This window comes from Nothobranchius furzeri, chromosome 1 (assembly GCF_043380555.1).
Source record: "Nothobranchius furzeri strain GRZ-AD chromosome 1, NfurGRZ-RIMD1, whole genome shotgun sequence".
NCBI lineage: Eukaryota > Metazoa > Chordata > Actinopteri > Cyprinodontiformes > Nothobranchiidae > Nothobranchius > Nothobranchius furzeri.
This window is the reverse complement of record NC_091741.1, coordinates 109,727,851-109,747,272: the sequence shown is the minus strand read 5'-3', so window position 1 is coordinate 109,747,272 and position 19,422 is coordinate 109,727,851. Positions and strand designations below refer to the sequence as shown.

Here is a 19,422-nt window from a genome sequence, read left to right as displayed (position 1 = left end):
TTGTTTGTTATTTATTCAGTTTGTTGACAGTGAACCCTGGATGTCCCCGCTCCTCTGCCCAACACCTTGTTGTCCTTTCATATTAAAATAATGACGATTAAACAGAAAGAACAAGCCCTCAAAGTGTTTCCATCTCCACAGCAGGAACTCCTCTCAGAGGAAATCAGACAGGTGCGGTCCACACTGCATGTGACATGGGTCTCAGAACTGAAGGCTTTGGTCTTTGTCTGGTTGTCCTTTATGGATCTCAAACTGCACCTAATTGGTCTGAAACGATTGTAAACACATCTTGCAGCCCAAATGGCTCATTATGTTTCACAGATTAAGTCCTGCTGGTAGGAGAGACGAAACCAGGAGGGAGGAAGTGGGCTGACATGCACACTGAGAAGTCTTTAATTACAACGTGACTTCCCAGCAAGGCTGCAAAAGCCTCCATCCCTGGATCAAAGGCTGGCTCAAGGAGCAAAAACCAGAAATGACCAAAGAGTGGAGTTGGTCCGATCAGAGCTAAACACCCACCCCAACACAGCTGTGCTAGGCTGAATACCATCCAACTGCTGCTCCACTGCAATATGGGCCTGATGTTGTTTCAGTCAAATCAGGATTGAAGGATCATATTTCCCTTATGATGAGGGATTACCCCCCCCCCCCCCCCCCCCACACACACACACACACACACACACACACACACGCAAGCACCAATCAGGGCATTTCCATCATCACATTTAAATACTTTGTTTATGTAGCATCAATTACCAACACAAGTCATCTCAAGCAAACAGTCTGATTGAACCCGCTTAATAGTGAACTTGGTACGTGCAGCCATCTGTCACGACTGACAGGGCTTGAGACGACAGAGCAGACACACAAAAACAGAGAGGTAAACTAGTAGTAGCACATTCTACGTTAACGAAAGTAAAGAGTTAATTTCAGGAGGGGAAGGATGTTCAGATGGTCCCCTCCATGAGGCTATCACAACTAAACCGGTGTAGCTTCTTCTGTAGAGGAAAACACTTAGAAAACAATCAAGTTAACAGCTGAAATAACAGGAAATAACGCAACTGAAGAGTATTGGTTGAAGGACGTGGTAGAGTGTGGAAAGTGGTCAGTAAGTCCTCCTGCAGCTACTGAGGTTTCTTTGTTCTAGACTCAACTTCTGGATTCCATATTCCAGATTGTCTTTCTGTTGTTCCACCGCAGTTTTAAGAAGCTATTAAGTCAAAATGATGTTTCTGATAATTACTCAAAGCCCTATGGCCCTTCAGTAGACCCCGAGCAATGGTCCCGGGACCACTGTTGAGCTTCACTTCAACTGAGGGCTCCGCCAGGGTTCGGGTCGCGACGCTATTTCGACTGTTTCTGTTGTGAAAGCGGGTCATACTACCAACCCGGACCGCACCATTCATGGGCCAGCTTCAGTTGTTGGTCAATGGGACAGCAGACCAGCTGGCGCCACACAACACAGTGTATTGATTGGGGACAGAAAAACGTCACTGCTAGCAACAGGAAAAAAAACCACAAGAGTTCTGTTATTTCTACCGTTCTTTTTGTACACAGGCGTGAGAATATGCCAGCCGATAGTAGCAAGGTTTGGTCGGCTCAAGAACTAAAAATGTTCCTCACCATTGTCAGCGATGGCCACAAACACACCAAACTTCAGATCAATACCAGTAAATCATGATAATCATTAACATAATCACAGATACTCCAGATATACCGATGATCAAACTGTTACATGAGTTTATCTAAGATCTCTGCCATCAATGTCTGTTTTTTGATCTGATAAATCACCATATCCATTTAATTTGTCTTTCACAAATCCAATCTGGTCTATTGATTAGGTCTGATCATTTCTGAACAGGTCATTTGATCATCTTAATCAGGTCTAGTGACTAGCTCTGGACCAGTCATTAGTAATAATTATTTAGTGTTATTTATGTTTATCTAATCCAAACGGATCACAGACGTTCTGATGTTGTTGTGCATCGTCTTCCTGCTCCTAATTTTAGTTTTCATTTGAATTCTCATCATTTTTATCTGGCTCATCAAGAACCGAGTCCAACATTATTGGAGATCTCAATATCCCCGATGATGGTGAACAGCATAGCTTGTATATAAGTATATACACGCACTGGCCACTTTATTGGGTACACCTGTCCAACCACTCATTACCATAAATTACTAATCAGCCAATCACATGGTGAAAACTCAACGCATTTAGGCATGTTGGCATGGTCAAGATGATCCACTGCAGTTCAAACTGACCTTCAGAACGTGGCATGGTTGTTGGTGCCAGACATGCTGGGCTGAGTATTTCATAAACTGATGATCTTCTGGGATTGTCACGTACAACCATCTCTAGGGTTTACAGAGAATGGTCCGAAAAAGGGAAAACATCCAGTGAGCGGTAGTTCTGTGGGTGAAAATGCCTTGTTGATGCCAGAGGTCAGAGGAGAATGGTTCGAGCTGATAGAAAGGCAACAGTAACTCATATAACCACTTGTTTCAGCCAAAGTATATAGAAGAGCATTTCTAAACACACAACATGTGACGTGGAACCTCGAGGCAGATAGGCTACAGCAGCATGAGACCACACCGGGTGCCACTCCTGTCCACTAAGAACAGGAAACTGAGGCTACAGTTCACACAGGCTCACCATCATTGGACAAGAGATCGTTGGAAAAACGTTGCCTAGTCTGATGAGTCTCGATTTCTGCTGCAACATTCGGATGGTAGGGTCAGAATTTGGCGTCAATAACATGAAAGCATGGATCCATCCTGCCTTGTATCAACTGTTGAGGTTGGTGGTGGTGGTGGTATAATGGTGTGGGGGGCATTTCCTTAGCACACTTTGTGCTCCTTAGTACTAATTGATCCTCGTTGCAACGCCACAGCCTACCTGAGCATTGTTGCTGACCATGTCCATCCCTTTAAGACCACAGTGTACACGTCTTCTGATGGCTACCTCCAGCAGGATAATGCTCCATGTCATAAAGCTCTAATCATCTCAGACTGGTTTCATGGCTACGAGTTCAGTGTACTCAGAGGGCCTCCCCAGTCACCAGATCTCAATCCAACAGAACTCCATTAGAGTGTGGTGGAACGGGAGCTTCACATCATGGATGTGCAGCCGACACATCTGCAGCAACTGCGTGATGCTGTCATGTCAACATGGACCAACATCTCTGAAGAACGTTTCCAGTACCTTGTTGAATCTGTGCCACGAAGGATTAAGGGAGTTCTGAAGGCAAAAGGGGGACCAACCCGGTACTAGCATGGCGTACCCAATAAAGTGGCCAGTGAGTGTACATTTTATTTGTATATAATAGTGAGTTCTGAGAGGTGAGGTCATGAAGAGTTGTGTCTGAGAGGAAGTGAGTTTAGGAAGGCCAGTAATAGCAGCTCATTATTACACCAATTTATTTATTAACCACTTTACACAAGACGTCAGGGCCCCCCAAAGTGCTGCACACAAGACGTCAGGGCCCCCCAAAGTGCTGCACACAAGACGTCAGGCCCCCCCAAAGTGCTGCACACAAGACGTCAGGGCCCCCCAAAGTGCTGCACACAAGACGTCAGGGCCCACAAAACACAAAAACGAGAAACAAACAAGTAAATATACCATAAAACAATAAAAACATTAAATAAAGGGCCTGGCTCATGCGATTCTACTCTTTCCAGAGCAACGGTAAGCACAATAAATCAAATATTACTGTTGGCACTATTGAGGCGTCTTGTTGTTTTCCTTCATCCTGGATAGAAGACACTTGGATTCGATGAAGCTCCGCCTCCTCCCGTGTGAATTCCACAATAGCGCACGGTTGCAGACCCAGAAACCGCACATTCACGCTGACGTGTCCCACTCTGAGGATTTGCAACTGAGACACGGAAATGCGTGAGTGAAACCAAAATACCTCTTTGGGGGAGTTTTCATGAGGAAACAAAAATGAAACGGTCAAAAGCTCCAAAACGTGGAGTTTGCATGATTTAGCACCTTTACGAATAAAATCATAAAACCAAAGAAGCTCTACGCCGGAGCCAAACGTTCAATGGACCCAGTTCTAACAGCAGCACAGAGTTAAGCGCTACGTTAAAAAAAAAACAGGTTTTAACACGAGTTAAAAATGCTGCTTAACAGGGAGGAGGAGCACCATGTACAGATGTACGCTCGCCCTGAGGTTTAAGGCGCATCTTAGACTACAGCAAAGCCCTAAACAGCAGGGGCGTCGTTTAGAAAGCTCGCTTACGCACAAAATGAGGTCTAAAAAGGGATTCTGTGCAGCCGTGTGCATGCGGGCCGTTTTACTGAGCTGTAGGGTTTCAGTACGGATTCTAAACAAGCCTCCATAAACGAGGCCCTTTCTGGTTCTTATTTTCCATTTTAACCATCAGACCAGAGAGAGGCTGTGGCTTTGGGGCCTGAGCTCCTCAGGAACAAACTCTGCAGTTGTTCATTATCTTCTCATCCAGGACTAACGAGAGGAACCTTGGTGTCCTTCTAGACCAGCGTGATCAGTCCTTTTTCTAGGATGGCCTTATTCCATCGGAGTGATGTTGCTAAAATCAGGACCATCCAGGGTTGGGGTTAGGGTAGAGGTGCAGAGAAACGTGTCCATGATTTTATTCGTTCCAGACAAGATTATTGAGAACACCTCAAACAGAAAACGGAACTAAACATCCATTAGCTGCTCCTCTTTTTGATGCTTTATCACTATTCCATCACTCTGAGGTGGGGTTCAAAGGCCTGGGCGTTGGTGGTGGTGGGACACCACTGCTTTCTGCAGCAGGACACTGTCCTAAACAGCAGCCTCTCAGAAAACAGATGGGACGTGTCTTCTGAACAGCAGGCGGGTGTAGTATCCTTGTAGGTGTTAAAGAGCAGGAATGTTCCATTCATGTTGTGTTCCATGCTGATGTTTGTCTCAATAATCAGGTCTACTTTAGACCCGAAGACAAACAGCAGCTCCTCCAAAGCTCTGGTCAGCCATCTGGACCTGGTGACGGGGTCCTTCTGAGCAGCTGCTTACAAAAAGCAGTTCTGGCGGATTCAGACCAGGTCTCATCAACGGTTCTGACTCGCAGCTGAGCAGAGCGTAGGTGTCTTCAGGACCGCTGGAACCCTGGAGGTCAGTTCAAAGCATAGTTGAACTGGTTGGAGAACTTGTCATGTTTCCTCCTGTCGCTGTCTCTCATCACCTGAGCCACTCTGCGCAGGGCGCTCCTGGGGGGGACGAGAGGACACAGCTGGGACATAAACAGGCGCTAGTTCAATATAAAAGCATTGGCTGCAGCCTTGTGTGGGCGCTGGAGCTCTGCTGAGTGTTTCAGCGAGACACCAAAAGTGTCTGGCTCTAAAGCTCGCTGGTGAATAGGGTTGGGCATCGAGCATCGATCGGAACCGGGACCAACTGTTGGTTTTTTCCCGGAATCGTTCAAAGTTTTTTATTTCGATTCCTAGAATGCCGACGGAAGAGGAATCCGCGGCCGATCTCCGTGAAAAACAAACGTGATCTGCAAATTGTGATCAACGCTTTTCAGAGCTGATCACAGCAGCTGTCTGTGTGCAGCACGAGCCCCCCTCCCCCCACCCGGATATAAGAAACACGTCTGCCGAACTTTTACTCCCTAATGTAAACTTTAACTCCTGCAGCGTAGAGGAAACTTGTTAAAGTAAGTCAACACGGTGGATTTAATAGAAGCTTTAAAGAACAAACTCTGGACGGTGAGAGGTGCAGAAATAGGGTTTCTGAGCTATTTCTGTTGAGTTTTAATGTTTAAATCTGTTAGATTGTTACTGACAGCAGCTACGTTTAAGTTTCACTTCCTGTTCTGACTGAACGCTGCTGCAGCATGGAGGTGTAGTTCTCAGTCATCCTGGACATGATCATCCTGAGAGTTTCAGCTGAAAACAGCTGCAGGTTTCTGGATATGTTGGAGACATTTAGCCTCTCATCCCAGAGGCTTCTTCCAGACTTTGGTTGTGGTCAGAAACAAACACACTGGTTGTGCTGCAAGTCTTTTTATTTTGTTCTCCAAAACGTGTTTTTGTCTAAATCAGGGGTGGGCAATCCTGGTCCTCAAGGGCCGCTATCCAGCAGGTTTTAGTTGTTTACCTGCCCCAACACACCTGATTCCTGGATGAATCACCTGTTCAGCAGCTCATCAGGCTCTGCAGCAGCCTGTTAATCACTAGTAGATTCAAACCAGGTGTGTTTGAGCAGAGAAACAACTAAAACCTGCTGGACAGCGGCCCTCAAGGAATGGGATTGCCCACCCCTGGTCTAAATGAAGGTGATGTTGTTGTTCATAGAATTAAAATTCATGTTGAAGTTAAGATTACTTCATCAAGTAGGACCTGTGGTTAGCTAGCTAATTTAAAATATGTCATGTCTTCAAAGAATCGGAATCGGGAATCGATAGCAACCGGAATCGAAACGAGGAATTGGAATTGGAATCGTTCAAAATCAAACGATGCCCAACCCTACTGGTGACGTACTTGTTGAAGATCTTCTTCTCCAGCCTGGACCTCAGCGTGTTGCTGCTCTGCTTCAGATCACTGAGGTTGGGGTACTTCTTCTTCCCTTTCCTCTTTTTCCCAGGAACGTGATCAGATCCCAAGTCCTCTCCTGTCGCCGCTTCGATGTCACGCATCAGTTCTGGATCCCGCCAGTCTACAGCACACAAACAAGTCTCTGACCAGCACCGAGCTCAAATAACCGGTCCTGTGACCCCCCCCCCCCCCCCCCGATTCTGCCTGCCAATCAGAGGCTCCCCACAAAGGTAAGCACAAATTTCAGCTGGCCCTTCAAGAGCTCGCGCGCCACGTAAAGAGCTAACGAGCCTGCTGGCTCACAAGGACCAGGGTTGGAGAGCCAGGAACTGGAACAGTTCTCACCAGGCTGCTGCTCCCTCCTCTTCCTCCTCTTCCTCCTCTCCTCCTCCTCCCTCCTCCTGTCCTCCTCTCTGCACGGTCGGCCCTCTGAGTCACGGGGGACAATCCGGCCGTGGAATGGACACTGAGGACACAGAGACGTCTCAGACGCGCTGAGGAAGGGCTGCAGTTGTGTGTGATCAGGGCTCAGATGTGGTACCTTGATCCGGTCCTGGCGCTGACACAGCTTTCCGTTTCCTAGTGGGGCTCTGCAGAAGTGGTCGACGGGGATGAAGGTTCCAGGGAAGGAGATGTACCTGCTCCTGCTAGATGCTAACAGGTCTTTGTTCTCCACCTCCTCCTCCACCTCTGCAGGAACCCAGAATTGGTGCTGAGAGGTCGACCTGCAGGTTAAAAACCAGAGAAGACACGATAAGCCAGTCTGACGCAGCAACCAAGCTTTCAGGCCGCTTTACTGGAACTCATCAGCTGATCAAACATAAGAGCAAACAAGTGAGTGATGCAATCATGTAGCATGGTGCGTGTGTGTGTGTGTGTGTGTGTGTGTGCGTGTGTGCGTGTGTGTGCGTGTGTGTGTGTGTGTGTGGTACTTGATGATCTTGCCGGCGTTGGGCTGCTCCTGGCCCCAGTAGTACAGATCCAAACCAAATGGGACCACTGGAACTTCAGCAGCTTTCTGGTCTGAACCAGACGGGGCTGCGGTGGAGTCGAGGAGGCTGCTGCTGCTATGGAGACAGGTGGAGGAGAGGAAGAGTACACTGGAGATGAAGAAGATGAACGTAAAATACTCAAAGGCTAAAGGAGTGGCCGGTCACCTGGGCTGTGACTGGAACTTTTGCCTGAGGAGGCGCAGGGTGGAAGCAGCAGAGGTTGGATCCTGCTCTTCCTCCTGGAGTCTCTTTAGCCTCCTAGAGGAGGAAGATGAAGTCGATGGAAGGAGCGCGGCAGGAGGCTTGTGCTGAGAGAGAGGTGCCGCTGAGGTAGAAGGAGAAGGATCCAGACCTGTACACAGAATGGTTTTGAGTGGCGTGAAGAACGGTGAAGCCTATTTGGACGATGCCGTTATTTATTCCTCCATCTGGCCCGATCATCTGGAGAGGCTGTCAGGTGTGTTCAACCATTTCCACGAGGCGTCATTAATCAGTGGTTATCCAGCTCCATTGATCAGGAGGGCTTTTGGCTGGTTCTTAGGAGCGTGCGGTGTTTCTGGCAGAAACTTCTCAGATGTGGTCGGTCTGCTAACTGAACTGGTTAGCCCATTAAGGCATTCGTGTGTCAAGCTGCTCTTGACACAGCTACAGCCTTGATGTGTGGGCCGTAGTGAAAGCCGGTCTCCTGAACGAAGCAGAGCCGTGGGAAGTTAGGGGGGTTGGGGTTTGGCGTACTGCCGAAGTCAGTGAAAGAGGGAGGGGGTGGGGGTTCGCGCGGCGTTGGGCATCTCACGTTAATTATATCAAGTAATTAGAGTTACAAATTACTTATAATTTCTAAGTGAGTTAGTAACAGTTACCACGTCTGTAAATGTAATTAGTTACCTAGCAAAGTAACTGTGACATTACTGTGTATGCAGTTACGTTCTATAACATCTTACACATCAGCGTTTGTAACTGAATGCATCTCACCATCTACAGTAAGAATGTTCTTATGGACATCAGGAAGGTTCATTTCTACTTAGAACAATAGAGTTAACGATATTTGGCGTAATAAATGTTAAATGCCACCTCAGGTTTTTAGGAATTCTGAGACATCTCAAACTTAATTCCTACTAGTGCGGTTGTTATTATGGATATCCTTAATTATTATTTCTACTAGTAACAACTTAACTGTTTATGTCTTCATTTGCAATTTTGATTAGAATAAAATTTGTACTAAGATAAATGTAATTATTGATTTACGAAACAATATTTACAGAAAGGTCCGATTGCTCATTACATTTAGAAACGGCTTGCCAAGCTCTGCTATTTGGGAGGGGCTCAGGCTAGAACTGCTGCTCCTCCACATCTAGAGCAGAAGCCTCCCTAAGAGTCGATATATGGGGGTAGGTGTGAGGTCTATGTTCATTTATTTTAATGTGAATTCAGGCCCATCGTTCCTGGAGCCACACTTGGACTGTTTTTAGAGGCAGTAGAGACCTACATGACAACACGAAATATACATTGAGTTTTGCATAAAATGTCACATTTAAACAATTTATCAACTTAAACGCTTTAAGGCCCATTGAACATCACAAAGAAACAAACTATTATCCAAATCAGGTTTCTAAAATAACTCTCCAGTGTTACCTTCTTGCTAAAATATGAGAACGTCACGGTCCAAGAGATTATCCCAAGTTTTACGAATTCCAGTTTACAGCGAACGCAGCGGGTCGTGTTTGTTAGGAAGTTCGTATTCAGCCAGCCTTTGTTTCAGAGTGCTGCAAGGCTAATGCTGGGGGAGAAATAAAACATATAACAACCCTAAGACATTTACACATTCTCACATGCACTCTCTCTCTCTCTCTCTGTGTGTGTGTGTGTGTGTGTGTGTGTGTGTGTGCGTGCGTGCGTGCGTGTGTGTGTGTGTGTGTGTAAGGGTTGTTGGAGAAAAGGGAAAAACAAGAAGGGGTTAGGAGAGCTCAAGAGATGGAGAAGGAGAGAAGAGGGGCAGCAGTATTGATTTTCCAAGGTTAAGCAGGCCTGTAATTAAAATGTTAATTTGAGAAAGACAGAGATAGTGTAGTGACAGCAGAGGGAGGGATAAGAGGACTGATAACTAGAGTGATGAAACCGGACAGAAAGACAAAAGAAAGGGAACCAGGTTCAGACAAAAGAAAATAACAAATTGACAGAAAAAAATAAAACAAGAACCAGCAACACTATGGTAACAAAATATTAGTCAATGTAATGAATGCCAAGAAAGGAAAGAACAAAGCAGAAAACTTAAGTGTGACTAAAATAGCATGTATGTCTGTCTGTCTGTATGTATATATGTATAAATATATACATATATACATATATTAATATATATATACATATACATATATACATATATATGTATATGTATATATATATATATATATACATATATATATATATATATACATATATATATATATATGTATATATACATATATATATATATACATATATATGTATACATATACATATATACATATATATATATACATATACATATATATATATATATATACATATACATATATACATATACATATATACATATACATATATACATATATATATATACATATACATATATACATATACATATATACATATATATATATACATATACATATATACATATATATATACATATATACACACACACACACACACACACACACACACATACATATATATATATATATATATATATATATATATACACATAAATACATGGCCTACACCATGCAGGCATTTTATTTTATTTTGTTTATTTATTAATTTGTGAATTTTTTATGACTATACAATTTTGTGTTTCATTTGTTTTAATATTCTAGATTTGTTGTTTGTACATTGACTCTGTTATCTTTCTTTTTTATTGATTGTAAAGAAAGAGGACCCGCTTGAAAACAAGATGGCTCATCTCAAGTGGTTTCATCCTCATAAAGTATAAGTCAAATAAATAAATGTACTTCCTAAACAAGTGATTTTTTATGGCAAATAAACTAAAGAAATTACAGAAAGAAAGAAATGCATTAATAGTTAAAAAAATTTTTAAATGCATTTGTAAAATATCGAAGCAGGACTCGAAATCGGCAGATTCATAAAATCAAGCGACTCGGAATCAGATCGGGAGCAACAAAACGTGATCGGAACATCCTTAGTTTAAAATGTAGCGGGCTGCGGGAACATAAATCTGGAAATCAGCAGTGAAGCTGTTGAATTGAACATTGATTATATTTCAGATCTATCCTGATACAGGCATGTACATAAGAACAGGAGAGGGCCCAGAATGGAAGTCCACCAGTCAGAGGTGCTGGGTCTGAGGAATACCATCTATCTGCACGCAGAAGCTTCTTTCTGTGAGAGCTGGAGAAGGAAGCCAGGGAAAGGCTAACTGGCAGGAAGGTGAAAAGGGATTAAACAACAAAAGCTTTTAGTGTTTTGGAGTTATGAGCCCCAGTTAGGACTCTGATTTCACTGGTGTAAGTCTGACAAAAGCAAAGTCTGTGGAAAGTCCAGAGCTACGGGCGTTTCTGTGCTTCAGAGGAAACATTTCCCTCTTTAAGGGGTTGAAGCACTTCTGTATCATTCATAAAAGGACAGTAGGATGTGAAAGTGGGTGGTTTAGCCTAGAAGCAGGGCTAATGGGGGCTCATTTAAGAGGTTGCACTGCTAATTTGGTATGGCCCCTCTAGATCATTACCTACCTCACTAATCACCCTGACACAGACACATACACACAGCTGCTCTCAGATACAATCTAATTACACTAGCCTCTAATTGATTAGTAATAGCAGGAGGGGGAGTGGAGGGGCCGGCTCACAGGTAAAAATAGGTTTGGAATGGATGCCAAGGAAGCTGCTGGGGTTAAAGGTCATTGCCTCCAACTACAACAACATGGCTAAAACAGCAAGAGCACAGTTACATAGAACATGAGAACAACAAGGAGCAGGAGGAAAACCACAGATGGAGCAGCACAGGAACGGGTTTGATCTGGACTACAATGGTCCATCTCCAGTCGGGGTCCTACATACCTCCATACACCACCAGCAAACAGCAGATTCATGTCAGATATCTTACTGTGTTGGTTTTCTTAGTGGTGTCCGTTGGGTTTCTATGGAGAGCTGGGATTCTGCAGAAATCATCTAACCTGATTTAACGCTTTGAAACGGTTTCAGTGCTCATGGTGAATGTAGACCTTTCAGACATTTACAGACGTCCTCTTTTCTATAACCAAGGTGAATTTTAGATGCATGCTGTGAAAGCGGCGAACCTGTGTCAGTGTTCCCAAAGTTACATTCTCATTTGGTAGGAGCAGTCACGTCCCTACTCCGGACTGTAGAAACAGGACACGTTTCAACTTCCTGTAAGAAAAGCCGTGTTTTAAAGACGGATGCAAGTGTGTGAGGACCAGCTTTGGGATGTGCTGACTTCAGAGGGCTGGTTCTGGTTCTGGTTCTGGGTTTGAATTAAAGGTGGTGTACCATACACCCACACAGAACAAAGCCACACCCAATAATAATAATAATACAAATGCACTGTTAAGTCAGACGACTTCAAAGTGCTTTACAGTACAGTCATTCAAAAGCTGGTGGTGATGAGCTACATTGTAGCCACAGCTGTCTTGGGGCACACCGACAGAGGCAAAGGCTGCCATAAAAAGGCACCACCGGTCCTTTTGACCATCTCCAGCAGCTAAGGGGTGAAGTGTCTAGCTCAAGGGCACAACAACTGATGTGAGCCTAAGATGGAACCAGCAACCCACTCATCACAGGGCCAAATCCTGACCCCTGAGACATCCAATGTCCACACCTGTGAGATGAATCTGAGGCCAACAGCAGCTAGACTGACACGGTCGCCTCTGAGACTCTGTTCGTTTGATCATATGTGAACATCGACCCACGTTAGTCTGACGGGTCCAGTCTCTGAGGACGCAGGTGGACAAACTCATCAGCAGCTGCAGTTTGTTTGTTTTCAAAGCATGAGAGGAAAACCCCCGAGATTAGTGCAGCAGCAGGTCTTCTTTTGTAGATTAACGTCCCTATTTATGCACGTGTCTGTGAGCTGATGGTGGGCACGCAAGTGTGTGTTTGGTTAAACTGACCGTACTCGGCTCGTAGATGCTCAGGAATGTGTGGCTCATAGCCTTCTTTTTCTGGAACTTCCTCAAAGTCATCCTCCTCTTCATCATCATCTAAGGGAGCCGTCATCTGAGGAAGAAGAGTTCTGGTTACGTATTTAAAAACAAGATAAAGATCACATAAATGTCAGAACTAAACGGGGTATTAAACAAGTACACTGCGACGCTAAGGAGGACAACTAGTTACTGACGAGCCTCTGGGATCAGGAAGCTGCCAGGTTTACTCCAGAACCCTCACATACCCGCCTGGAGCAGAACTGGCTCTGGTTCCTGAAGGCAACTCATGAGTTCAGCCCAGACTTGAACCTAGTGGTCGGGACATCATTCTAAACATGTTAGTGGAAACTGGACCAGCTTGTGGGGGAATTTGGTTTAGATGGATGATCACCAAACAACCTCCAAACTTTAATGGCATAGATACAGTCCATGTATTATTTGTGTTTAAAGGCAACAACAATGAAAATGTGTGGGAAAAATGTAACTGAACCTCTGGTTAATAATGTGATTTGTTACATCCATATTGCTGCTGAATAAAATTCACATAATTGTGAAATCAGAGCTTTCAAAGTTCATACATCTGTGTGTTTAGTCAGGTGAGAAAAGCTATGGCGACAAAATACCGTTCGTAATAAACGCACGTCCTCTCCACAGGGATGCATGCCTGTATGAGGCAACTACACCGTAACATTAGGTTTGGTGGGTCAGTGGTTAAAGCATCTGCCTCTCACGTCGTTTTGCCATATCCTGACCCCGGTTCGATTCCTCGTGTCTGCAGTCATTTATTTTTCTTTTTAAGCTACACTTCCTGCCGGCATTACGTTCTTAACCCTTTACTGGTAAACTGTTTAAAATATCAGGACTAATCTGTTTTACTTTCCTTGTTTATTTGGCCAGCTGAAGCCCATGTGAGTCCGTGCGAGGTGAGCAGAGTAGATCAATGGGACTTCCAGAGCATTGCAACTGAAATGCTGCTTGGAAATGACCAAATTTAAGAATCTTCAGAAACACAAAATATTTTGCTGAAACTAAAACATATAAAATAAAATCTGCTTCGGCTAGCTAAATAAATTACTCCAGACTAGGGTTGTCACGGTAACCGGTGTAGCGGTAAACCCCGGTAAAATAGTTGACAATAATAATAACCGTCTTGTTTTTTAAAAACTATATTATCTCGGTGGGTTACCGTGGCTGCGGTGTAGGCGCGGTGACCCATACCAGCCACCGTATCATCTGCTGAAGTTGGTGGCGGCACATGCGCACTTTGTTGTTTACAACCAAAACTTTCTTGAAGCTAAAGCTGAAATAATGGTCAAAGGAGGAGACGGCAGCGCTCAGGACATTTATTATCCCTCAAAGAAGACAAAGTGGAAAGTATGGACATTTTTTGGATATTTGAAGAATGCAGAGGGACAGTTGACAGAAGACCGTGATAATGTTGGTCACAATAACCGTGAGGTTAAATTTTCACACCGTGACAACCCTACTCCAGACACGAGGAATCAAACTGACGTCAGGACACGACAAAACAGAGCGAAAAGACAGATGCTCTATCTACTAATCCACCAATCCTAACACAAGAACACACATGTCTAAGGTGCAGTTACTGTACGTACGTCTTGAGCTGGCGATTACGTGCATTTTGTCAACAGCCTTTTGTGGTGTGTGTGTGTGTGGGGGGGGGGGGGGGGTAGCTAGTATGTGGTTATCTGTCTCTTGCGCCTGAGTAATATAATATAGTACAGCTTAATGTAAATGACGCTCACATGTATCGTCAGGTATGATGATGTGGCCCTTTGAGCATATTAGTTGATGGCCCCTGCTTTAGACCAGATCAGGGCTTGGTGGGTGTGGCCTAATATAATCTGATTTCTATTGAATGGATGAAAGCAACCAGCTGATAAATTGCCACAGCCAAGCAGCCAAACATTGAGCTCATCAGAAAGTTTTCACTGTCGGTGAAGGATGTGTGGCTCCTGGCTAAGGGGGAGTGGTGTGTGCGTGCGCGTATGTGTGTGTGTGTGTGTGTGTGTGTGTGTGTGTGTGTGTGTGTGTGTGTGTGTGTGTGTGTGTGTGTGTGTGTGTGTGTGAGATTCATTATCAGCACTGAGCTGAATTTATGGCTTTTAATTTCCTGGTGGGGCTGTTAGCTGACGGTTGGGCTACAATGCAGAACACAACAATGCTATACACAGAGGGGTCATTTCCATTACACAAATGTGTGCGAGTGAATGCGTGAGTGAGTGAGGGAGTGAGAGAGAGGGCTACTATTGGCTAGCGGCTGAGGACACACACACTCACCCCAGCTCAGTCGTATAATAATCAGAGTGATTAGCGTTATGAGGGGCAGTAAAAGCCAACGTTAAACTAACCTCTTATTGCCACGGGCCTCTTTATCATTCAAGCATATCATTTGTGTTAAATGGCTGCTTCTGAGTGAGTGAGTGTGTCAGTGCTAGTGTTAGTGCATGTGAGGCCCAGGACTGCTGTGTTACTGCTGATAAAGACCATTAGAATGTTAGAATTAGTTTACAAATGATGACTCCAAGAATGATCACTAAAAAGCCCTCTTCTCTACCCCACACACACACACACTCACACATACACACCATTGAACCGCTTTTTGAGCGATGGAACAAGAATGGACTCAAACCTATTGCAGTCTGGGTAACGTGGTCCTCCTGCTACTCACAGCTAACCTATCTAATGTGTAGTTGTTCTGCTGTTGAAGAGGAGATGATGTGGATGTGTGAGGAGGTCTCTTTTTTTAGACAACGTGTGACTCCTGGTTAAGTGGAATGGATGAGTATGGATCTGGGATCAGGACAGGGCAGGGCAGGAATAACAGGAGCTTCCCATCCCGTGGCTGCAGGGAAATATCCCAGAGAACATAGCTTTTTCCCTAACATTCAGACAAAGACCTTCTTATTCAGCCACACCAGAAGCAGTTAGTGCTGTAGGTCATGACCTTTAACACGACTGACCAGTCAGCGACTGTCGGCTAGGGGGTGGAGTCACAGGTTGCTCCGGGCTTTCTGCCTGCAGTTGTTTCCTGGTTCAGTCTGACAAAAAGCCGGAGCAGAGTGTTGAACACCTCCACCAGTGTCAAGCTCGTTGGGTTTCTGTGTTGCATACAGATTAGGGATGTCCCCAAACAACCATTTCACTTCCGATACGATACCGATGTTGCAGCCTTCGGTATTGACCGATACTGATATCAATCTGATACAATGTAAGCTCAAATCATACATACTTTTACCTATTTTGCAGCGTGAAATGGATGAAAGGCTTGATTAAGTGATATTAATAAATCGGAAAACAAGCACCAATAACAGTAAGAATGAAAAAAATGGCAAATTTTTTTAACCATTGGTTGCAAAAATGTGAACCTTAATGGACTGTTTATATCGGAGATTTCTGATGCAATCCAATATAATCCGATGCAGTGTTTTTGGGCAGATATCGAAATGGGACATCCCTAATACAGATCATCTCTTTTGCGTCGAGTACAGAGGTTGTTTAATCTTCTACCTGAAGGAATGAGGGTGGATAGAGGGGTTCTGGTTCTGAGTGAATGTCCTCCAGAGAAAGGGGGTGTTACTGTTGGACACTACATTAATAATGGTTATTTACCTTACATCCATCAGCATGCTCCTCTACACATGGGCCCATGGTTGGAGATCAAACCACAAACAGCGATGCCACCTAATTTCACACTGTGATCACCAGATTGCTCATTTGTGAGAAAGAGGCTCAAACACTTCCTGGTGGAGTGCCAGAGCTGAGGAGGCATCACAGATCTTTACAGATTGTGGTCTACCCATCAGGAGGTCTAAAACTTTAGTGACACGTTCATGATTTCAGTCCTCCAGCAGGTTTTTGACTAATGTCAGAGGAGTGGTGATTGTTCTGGAGAATGCTCCTAATGGAATGTAAACACGCGGTCCTGGGCAGATAAAAGCAGTAAGACTAGGGATGGGTACCGAATTCGGTACTTTTTAAGGTACCGACCGAATTCCACAGTACCAACCGAGCACCGATTCACGTCATTTCAAACGGTGCCTCGTTTCGGTACCCGTCCTTCATAACGAGGGCTTGCCTAGACAGCTGCGCATGTCGTCACTCGCTGCGAGCCAGTTGTAAACAGAGCAGCATGGTAGAAAGAACGCACGCTAACGCTTGGGTCCAATTCACTAAATGTGATGGGTAACTGGGTGATGATGAAACCAGCGACAGACAACGATCTAAGTGAGACATCCTCATCTTAATCTGCTCCGGTAAGTAAATAAAATGTTTAAGATAACGTTAGCTTGATCTGTTAGCTTCCGTTCTGCTATTGGTGCGTTCGCCTTCTCCTCGGAACTCCGAATTCCCGACTAGAAGAACATGAACGCGCTCTAAAGTTTGGCTTCACTTTACTAAATGCGACGGGCGATTGGGTGAAAATGAAACCAGTGACAACGATCTAAGTGTGAGGCATCATCGTTTTAATCTGCTCCAGCAGTTAAATAAACTGTTAAAGATAACGTTAGCTTCATATGTTAGCTTCCATTGCTACCGTTGTTATCAGCTAATAGTGCGTTCGCTTTCTCCTCGGAAATTCTAACTTCCCAGTAGGAAAAATCAAATGAAAAAAGACGGCAAAAGGAATGAAGATGCACAGTCAATTTAGTTCACAGTAAAGATGTTTGCTTCAGTTTAATTATCAGCTTATAAAACTACAAGGACAATGTTAAAATACAAGCAGTTGAATGTTATTTATCGTGATATTTATCAAATATTGTTATATATTGAGAAAAATATATATTTAATTATAAAAGAGAATTAAAATAATAAACACTCAAAAGTATCGAAAATTGGTACCGTTAAGTACCGGTATCGATTCCTAGGTACCGGATCGATTCAAATGTCAAAGGTACCCATCCCTAAGTAAGACCTCCACCAACTCAGGGCAATGGCAGCTCAGTTCCCTGCAGTTTGTGCACCATAGCTTGATGATGACCCTAGACTCCTGCTCCATCAGTTTCCTCCTGACAGATGATTGGTGAGTTCAGCTTATGTTCCATCCAGGACAAACGCCCAGCTGTTCTGCATCTCTCTGTCAGAGAGCATCAGGTCCATCCAGTAGTCCTCACAACAGCGACCTCAGAAGTTTCAGTTACTATCATAGGAACAGAAACCAGTGTGAAAACTGTGATGTCATGACAACATTTGTTTCTAAAATGTTTCCAGACCGTAGGGTTTCAGTTGGAAACAGGACATGATCCACGAACAGGAGACAACATGCTTGTAAGACAAAACATTAAATATCTTGGGTTCGTGACGCTTACTGTGGAGTAAAGACTCAACACTTCCTGTTTTATGCCTTCCCAACTTTTACTCGCTGACATTTACCAGCTGAAGGCAGCAAGCCATATTTCCACGGTCTCAAAGACAGCATTGATATTACACACTCAAACAAGTCTTTTCATCTGGAATAAACAATGTTTAACGGAGTGAAAGTAAAGCCTGAAACTCCGACTCGATCTTATTTATTTTCCAGCAGAAAGCGGAGAAGCGCGGTTAAATAATGTGGAACATTTTAAACACCAGAGCAAACTTTCTTCATTACTTTGTGCTGCTGCTACAATTATTCATCCTCAGAGAGCGATGGATTCTCTCTCTCTCGCACACACACACACACACACACACACACACACACACAGATATAGTATCTATAGGATTTGTGCTTGTCTACTTTAATCCCGGCTGGTTTATTTCCCTCTGATCAATGACCTCGGACGAAGAAGTGATCACCCAGCTGGAGGAAAATCCTGCCCTAACATCATCCCTTTTCCCCTGCTTTCTGCCTCTTTGTCTCTAATTCACCCTAATTTAATCCTGATAGCATCGAGTGCTGTCGCACGGCCTGGCAGAGCAGTAAGTCTTACAGCAGGATTAGCTTTCTTCCAAAAACATTTTGCTGACTACCAGCACAGCTAAAATATGGCCTCTCTTGCTTCCGCGGCTGCACGGGAGGCTGCTTTGCATTTTAACGAAGCTTTGGTTTATTCTATAGGACACACACTGGGAGAGAATCACACAGAGCCCTCCACGGAAGATAAAAACTGCTTCTGGAAATGAAATTCAAGATTCAGCAGACAAATTAGAAGTGATGCTTTTAGCAAAGCAGCGCCATGTGTCACTGTAATAGGAAAAGGACTAAACTCATATTAGTTACCTTTACATTAAAGTCAGGCTCTAAAACCCGCTGCAGAACACGGCTGAATAAACATGGACAACCGGATAACGTCTCACCGGACCACACAGATTTTAAAAGAGAGCAAGAGACCAACAAGCAGTCCTTCTACAGGGACCAGGTCTGGAGACACTGTCCATCGGAACCAGAGTCCTACAGCTGAGAGCACTCTGGACAGAATCAAGGGACAGCTGTTGGAGACACTTCCAACATGGAGCTGTTGCTGGTTCTGGTGGGATTTGCATCCCAGATCTGATGGAGACCCAAACCCTTCCAGTGGTGGACCTGGTGATATATAAAAACTAATACAGTGAAATGAGATTTTAATTAAATCATTTATCACTGACTGGTTTTTAGAGGCGTCCAAACAGACGCATGTGCAGGAGAACCTGCCTCCTCGATGGTGACAGGCCTGGGGGGTTAGGGTTAGAGTCGGACCAGCCTTTATCATGGTTGTGTGTCACTAATACTCCCATGTTTGGCTTAC

At 44.3% G+C, this 19,422-nt stretch overlaps 1 protein-coding gene across 7 annotated transcripts in view; it reads right to left on the bottom strand.

Moving 5' to 3' along the window:
- Nucleotides 1–4,849: 4,849 nt before the first annotated feature.
- uvssa (UV-stimulated scaffold protein A) overlaps nucleotides 4,850–19,422 on the bottom strand; it is a 32,824-nt gene continuing 18,251 nt past the window's right edge. For 6 of the 7 annotated variants that reach the window (XM_015960686.3, XM_015960533.3, XM_015960850.3 and 3 more), the window contains 7 exons: nucleotides 12,665–12,770; nucleotides 7,708–7,894; nucleotides 7,483–7,617; nucleotides 7,092–7,275; nucleotides 6,896–7,016; nucleotides 6,497–6,671; nucleotides 4,850–5,221 (listed from right to left, as the gene is read on the bottom strand). In XM_015960686.3, the coding sequence (XP_015816172.3) occupies nucleotides 5,128–5,221; nucleotides 6,497–6,671; nucleotides 6,896–7,016; nucleotides 7,092–7,275; nucleotides 7,483–7,617; nucleotides 7,708–7,894; nucleotides 12,665–12,770 (1,002 nt within the window). In that variant the 3' untranslated portion in view covers nucleotides 4,850–5,127. The remainder of the gene's footprint in view (nucleotides 5,222–6,496; nucleotides 6,672–6,895; nucleotides 7,017–7,091; nucleotides 7,276–7,482; nucleotides 7,618–7,707; nucleotides 7,895–12,664; nucleotides 12,771–19,422) is intronic. The other variant, XM_015960770.3, reaches the window with a different exon arrangement.